We start from the raw sequence: 7,353 nt of genomic DNA on the forward strand, positions 1-7,353 counted from the left end.
AAAATAACAGAGGGGAACAGATGAAAAATGACAGGGAAATAGGCTGCAGGTTTTATATATATATATATATATATATATATATATATCTATATATATATATATAGATATATATATATATATATATATATATATGTAGGCATGCACATAAGTAGAGAAGCACTGAAGCTACTCACTGCAGGATGAGCGTAACCAGTCTGATGGCCTCCACAGCCACGTCGTACTCCTTGTCCAGTGTCATTGATACTATTCGGTCCTGCCAAAGCAGATAGAAGTTAAAAGGGAAACAACAGCAAACTGCACAAACACGACATAAATCAGACAACTAAAAACCCAAGATTTGCTCAGCCCAACTGTCGAGTGTCATAAAAGCAGTCAAGATTCCCTCTTGTTGCTGGTGTTACCTTGAAGCGGTTAGTGAAAAGCTCTAACTTGGGGAATAGCTCTCGGTTTGTGTAGAGGTTTTGAAGAGCCTTCAGGCACTTCAGACGCACCTCTCCTTGCTGAAAAGGGAAGAAGCAAACACAAGAAACGTGTGTCACTGGAAACTGAATTGGAATCATTTACGTTTGAATTGAAACACCAACAAAACGAACAGGTGTCTGTGTGACTGTGTGCTCACCCTGTCGTGTAGTGTCCAACCAACATATTTCAGGTAACTGTCATTGAGAAATGCATCGCTGTACATCTTCATCCACACTCCGATCTCCTCGATACAGATGGCTCGGATCTCGGCGATTGCATCCCTACAAAAAAAAAAAAAAAATCAACACAACAATCGCTGTGAATAGTTTTTTTTTTTTTTTTTGTCAAAGCTAGGATTCTTTAGTCATTATTAAGAATAGAATCAGAAGAATTATTATAAGAAGTAAGGTGACAATGAGAAAGTGTACCTGTAACGATGCACAAAGATGCCCTTGAAGATGGAGTTCATCATATTCTCTATTTCATCTTGGTTTTCTTGAAGCTGTGCAACAAAAAAACAAAGTTAGACTGAAACTGACCCATTTTTACAAATCTTTACATCTTACATCTCTTACAAATATTTTGATATAAAGAGAAGTAATACATGATTTAAACTAAAATAAACCTTGACCACAACCTTTAATTCTGATTAGATTTTCAGATGAACCAATATCCGTAAGACGATTTGAATAGACTCGCAAATATTTAATAATTAAAACAATTAACTGTAAAAAGTCATATCAAACTCAGTCCAACCTCCTTCCTCTTCTGTAGCAGCAGTTCCAGCTTCTCATTGGCCCGTTTGCCAGCTATCTTGTTTCTCTCGGCCTCGTACTGTCTCTGGGTGTTGTCCTGGTGAATGCTGAGGTTCAACGCTACATTTACCAGCGCTGTCATCAGCTTCATCGCTGTGCAGAGACAAAAAAAAAAAAAAAAAAAAAAAGCACACACAGTATAAATACACGCTCGTGTGCTTCATTTCCTCACATGATAATTTTCTGAAAAGCCCGTGCATAGTCACTGCCAGTGTGGAGGTGTGTAACTCACACAACCGCTGTGCGCTTTTCCAACAAATGACGTGTTGTAGTTACCTGCTAATGTGGAGGTGTGTCGGAAGGCTCGCACTTGAGAGTCAGACAGCCCCGTGAGGAGGGAGATCACCGTGTCCATCATGTACTCGTCGTAGATGATGCTGTACTGGCACTGGCGGATCAAAACGCAGATAAACTCGCAGAAGTTGTAGCGGAACTTTTTCCACATGGGGCCTGGCATGGTGAGCGGATAATCCCCGCTGTCCTGTTGACAAAAAAAAAACAACACAGAGTGGTCAGAGACAGCAGCGTCCTTCATCAAAATAATGGCTTCTCTCTCTCGACAACTGCTGACGGTTCATAACGGGGTTGCAGTTATAAAAGTGATATTAGATTTGTTGTGTGTGATCATTTAAGCTATAAAACGGACTTCCTGTCTGTGCCGAAGGTGTGTGTGTGTGTGTGTGTGCGTGCGTGCGTGTGCGCGCTTGGAGGCAGTTGTGAAGGGATTGTTTTCAGTAACACTGACATTTGTGATTTTCTATTCGGTGTTAAGAACACAGTGAATGAGAGCAGAACTCTTTTCATCTGTTCAATCACTGCTATTTGTTTGTTAATTGTAACGTGGAACGTCACAAATGTGTCAATCAATGAGAAGTCGGCAAAATATTTGATTTGCACCTATTTGTATGTGACTTAATCCCATTGCTGTGAAAATCTTTTTTTTTTTTTTTTTTATTTTTTACAATCCAACTTAAACTGGACAAAACAAACTGATCTGAGATGAAAATGATCTAATACACTTAAATACTTTGACAGAAAGGCAATGTATGGACTTGGCTAACAAACACAGCAGTGCAGCCGTCACGTGGTGGTTTTCTGTTTAACTGAAGCAGACAGTCACCTCGTCAAACTCCTCAGTCATCTTGCGGATGATCTCTGCGTTCTGCATGTTCCTGAACATCTCGATCCTCACAGTGCCTGGTTACATCACAACGACGGCAGATATGTTATTCCAGTCAGGGGAGACGTGTGCACAGAACAGGAGGCTTCAGTGAAAAAGCAGCAGCTGAGCGGTCCTACCTTTGCAACCCGAGCACTGGATGAAAAAATTGATAAGGTCCAGCAGCGCCAGGTCTCTGTCCTGTTTATACGACTCGATCCACTCATCCACCACCGACTGTGCACACACAAACAGAGCGGGGGGAAAAAAACGGTGAGGATTGAAACCGACCTGCTACAAACAAGAAGCTTTAACCCAGAGAGCAGAATATTTTTTACACTCTGGTGTACAGACACTTCTACGCGTGCAAACATTCACCTGCATGGCACTCTTGCCCAGTTTGACCACTTCAAACAGAGTGACAGGGTCTCCGCCGTCCCCGTTGTGTTGAGCCACACCGTTGGCTTTCCCCCGCCCTCTGGCCACGCCCACAGTCTTGTCCGTCGGTGACTTCCGCGGCTTCTTATTGGCCGACTTTTGAGGAGGGAAATGTCATTTCGTAACGAAGACTCAGACACATCTCCAAACACGAACATAAAGCGCACACTTTTGGGGATCATAACAGCTTGTTTCCACACCAGCATACACGTGAAGGAGACACACACAAGTCTGACTGTTTACCAGGCTTTTATCACTCATTTCCACTGACACACACACACACACACACACACACACACACACACACACACACACACACACACACACACACACACACACACACACACACACACACACACACACACACCTGTGGTTGTTTCCCAGGCCTCCCTCTCTTCTTCTTGCCTTTCACCTCTGGTTCTTCTATCTCACTCATGCTCATACTTAGGCCCACTGCGTCTGTTGCCCCTGACTCATTGGATGAGTCCCTGAAGGAGCAAAACACAACACACATACACACAGACTTAATAGCACTCAAGGCTTTTATTCCTCCGCGAAGAAAATCAAATTTAAAGATGAAGAGAAAACCAAATACTTGTTTTACCCTGACTTACATTTTTGACATCAGAGACCAGACAGTATAAATGAAACTCATTTAAAAGCAAATGTTTTCAGTGAGTACCACAGGTGTATCAACATCTGCTCCTCAAAATATGTTTCATCTGCTCTACTTAGCAGGAGTTCCACATGTACTTACACGTTTACTTTTTAAGACTTTTTTTTTTAATACCAAATATGACGCAATTCATTAGTGTTCCCTTAGAGCCTCGGATAAATGATTATTACATAACATTTGCATGCACTTCCCAGCTAATATCCAATAAATGAATACATCCTGGACATGGATAAGCATCAGGAAATGTACGGATAGATTCCCCAATGTAAAAAAACATTGACAAAGTGTTTGCTAAAATCCTTCTGACTCTGAAACGACGAGCCTCTGAGTGTTTCACTCACTGCAGGACAGGGAGCTCCGAGGTGATCATCCTGGCCGTTGGGGGAGCTGGTGACCTGTGTAACTCTGTTAATGTGTGTCTTCAGGTCTGAGTGGGTTTTCAGGCAGGAGGATGGAGGTACAACACAGCGGGTCTGAAGGGGGAGGGGGGGGGGGAGGTCTGGAAGGGCAGGGAGGAGAGGCTCCAGGACGGACTGCGCTCAACTTGCTGGCACTCAACTCTCTTCAGCTCCTGGAGAAAAACGGAGGGAGAAGAAGAAAATGAAGATCATAATATTTCATAGAAATATACCAATGACGATATGCTGAAGCATGTGCAATATTTAAGCATGCATATACGGAGGACATTCAGAGAAAGCTGTCACGTTATTCATGAGGTCATGAAGTGATCGCCTAAAATCACTTTTGATTTATTAAATAAAACTGTGACTTATAACTGCTCTGCATAGTTTCAACATGAATATACACCAGACAGTTTCAGATGCCGGGAGGCTCACTGCCCAAAGTGCCACAACTGGAAAATGTCACTGAGCACAGAGAGAAGACAGTTCAATCTTTTACCAAAACAGGCTTTCGAGGTGGAAATGGGGAGAGGACGACACCAACTGGTCGATTTGAGAACTACAACAGCAAAATAATGTGCATTGGGAGGGGAGGATTTGAACACAGGTGTTGTCAAACAAGCTCAGCAAAAGCTTCAGAACATTCTTTAAAAAAAAGTACCACAGGACATCAATTTAGTCTACCTGTAATAATATATATAAAATAAGGTCAGCTCAAAATGTTTTAAACTTCTAACCTTTGTATGAGTAGAGTGATGAAGGCGGCAGAGACAGGCTATTATTCAATAAAAGTGTTGTACAACTATCACAAAAGTTTAAAAAAAAAAAAAAAAAAAAGTTTGTCAGACAATAAGTTGGGGAAAATATGATTTCCAGCAAAATATGGCATATGTGAATGATGCAAACTCAACAAAACTATTGAAAAATGCTTTGCAGCCACAGCTTGACAGCAAAGGGTGATTCTTATTAGGAAGACTGGCAGCTAAGTTAATTGTAAAATCAGTTGTTTGACCTGTTCATATGCTAATGAGAGCAAAGAGCAGAGTGTGAGCAATACCGCACTCAACCAAAAGAGGCAGTATGATCCACAAAGTCTTCTGCCCAAAGCCAATCTCCAAACTGCTTAATTGGGTTTTAACTGGGAACGGTGAGCTTGTAAAAATCACATAACACTCATTTAAGTACGAGCTCACGTCCACTCGAGTTCTGTTCACCCACAAAAGTGTTTTAGGGGTGTATTTTCCCCAGAGTGTGTGTGAGTGCATACGTGTGTGTTTGAAAGTAGGTCTGGGCAACAGTAGGGGGCAGGCTAAGAGAGTGTGTATTTAAATACTGTCTTCCACACAGTGTTAGTACTGTGGAATAGCATTGGCAGGAGAGCCCCCCTGTTTCACCATGCTGAACTACACACACACACACACACTTACACAGACAGACAGACAGTACATACATACATACATACATACATACACATCTGTCTGGCTCACAGGCCGCCACTAAACAAACTGAGAGACGGGCAGATAAAAGACAAATAAATACTTTCAATCAACACAAGCAGAGAGTCTGTCATCCTGCAGGGTGGTGAGTTGCTTATGATGATTTCAAACTTTCACAGCGAAACTTCAAAAAGGCCGAGCCTTAAGGACGAGGGGTGTTAATCGCTGGGATTTGACCTGCTTTTATGCACACAAACATTAGGTGATTTTGGTCTTTGACATTCCTGCTGCACCGGTACAACACGTACAAAAGGACAGAGAGGCCTGATTCTGCTGACATCAATGCACATATAAAAAAAAATTGAAGAGAAATAATCCCGGCAGCTCCAGAAATTGCACTCAAACACTTGCATGGAAACGGTAGAAATGATAACTTGCATTATGCCACAGAAAAGACGACAAATCCTCCTGCTTTTTAAACAACCTGAAGATGTTTTGCTGAACACATAAGCCGGACGTATTAACAGGAAAACCTGACATCGAGGGAAGCAAACACTGAAAGAAAAAGTACCAGGTTAAACTGGGAGTCATGAATAAATGTAATCTTCGAATGTGCAAAGCGACACAAACCTAAAGCACTTTTTGATAGTATGCAAGTTTAGGCCGTGAAATATTAGGTTTCATAACTAATCACAAAAATAACTGTTGAAGAATTTACATATGAGGAAAGGACTATACACAGGAGTATAAATCTTAAAATATATCCGCAGCAGACGCGATAAAGACAATATGTGTAAATTATGATAGTTATGTCAGGTAATTAAGGTGTTTTACTGGACTCCCTTTTGTAGCCTGAGCAAGACATCTTCTTCCAGAGATGCTTGCAAACTTATCTGGTCAGGTGACCTTACACACTAGTTGCATGATAACTTTTGTTGACTGATAAATTTCGAATTTCTAAAATCAACCTATTTTATTCCCTGTAAATGTTGAATTTGTCACCCAAAGCCAAGAACAACACTTGTATTTCTTACAGAATTAGGAAGAGGAAAACTTGATATATTTGTTGCTTACGAGTTTCATCACCACAGATTTAAACAGGTGAATTAAGACTTGCACACAGTATCAGGGCTGCAGCCTCGAAGTGAATGATGTGTGCGAGGCTTTTTTATCTTCTTCACAAAGTGATGACTTTTAAAGATCTTTGCAGCAACATTAAGAATGAAGAAAAAAAAAAAATCCGAAAAAAGCCATTAAGCTGTCGTAAACTACTAAATAGATAATATCTTTCCTGTAGATGCATCTCATCACTGCTAAAAACCTCATGTCTACAGTGAGGAAAGACCCATCATACAGCACCTACTTTACAGGTATGCAGCCTGGGGGGAGGGGGGGGGGGCCTTTTCTCACATCTTGGCAGTTTTGTGCTCTACAGATGTGGTGGTGACAGGGACACGTCGGAAAACACTGAATGTCCCAATAGAAATACTGTTGAAAACAGTAAAACAGACCCCTAAGTTATCCCTGCTGTGTAGGTGGGAGGTTGGGGACAATAAATCTGGCCAAAGTTGCTGGTCTTAATGAATAATCATCCCATTTAGGCCGATCATCTTCAGTGATTTGAATGTGTTATATGTGATTAATCTCCCTAAAATGCATCATTCAGCGTGCCAGTTGTAAAATATTCAGGATACTGATGCAAGGCGGAGTGTGCACAGTGCAATGATACCGTATCTTTGGGACTGAGCACGCACAAAACTTTGCAAAAGTGACTGGATTAAAGCCTCGGTTGACCGACAGATCGTAACACAGAGGAAGCAGGTCTGCTCTCATTGTGTAACATCACCACCGTCCCGCCCGCCGGCTCTCCCCTCCACCTCCGCCGTCCCCCATCTGTAATTGACACACTCTGATATCTCTGCTGCCGGCTCTTACTTTTACCCCCAACACACTTCTCCTCCCCTTT

General features: G+C 41.8%; 1 protein-coding gene across 1 annotated transcript in view; it reads right to left on the minus strand.

The window, feature by feature from the left end:
- stag1a (STAG1 cohesin complex component a) overlaps positions 1-7,353 on the minus strand; it is a 37,431-nt gene that overhangs the window by 8,639 nt on the left and 21,439 nt on the right. The window contains exons 2-12 of the mRNA XM_069710661.1: positions 3,892-4,121; positions 3,242-3,362; positions 2,815-2,970; positions 2,577-2,673; positions 2,398-2,474; positions 1,554-1,758; positions 1,219-1,370; positions 891-964; positions 620-743; positions 402-500; positions 174-253 (exon numbers count right to left, since the gene is read on the minus strand). Of these exons, the coding sequence (XP_069566762.1) occupies positions 174-253; positions 402-500; positions 620-743; positions 891-964; positions 1,219-1,370; positions 1,554-1,758; positions 2,398-2,474; positions 2,577-2,673; positions 2,815-2,970; positions 3,242-3,362; positions 3,892-3,920 (1,214 nt within the window). The 5' untranslated portion in view covers positions 3,921-4,121. The remainder of the gene's footprint in view (positions 1-173; positions 254-401; positions 501-619; positions 744-890; positions 965-1,218; positions 1,371-1,553; positions 1,759-2,397; positions 2,475-2,576; positions 2,674-2,814; positions 2,971-3,241; positions 3,363-3,891; positions 4,122-7,353) is intronic.

This window comes from Brachyistius frenatus, unplaced genomic scaffold (genome assembly GCF_029030835.1).
Source record: "Brachyistius frenatus isolate BFR_SWC_R1_liver_20210118 unplaced genomic scaffold, ASM2903083v1 Contig_93, whole genome shotgun sequence".
NCBI lineage: Eukaryota > Metazoa > Chordata > Actinopteri > Embiotocidae > Brachyistius > Brachyistius frenatus.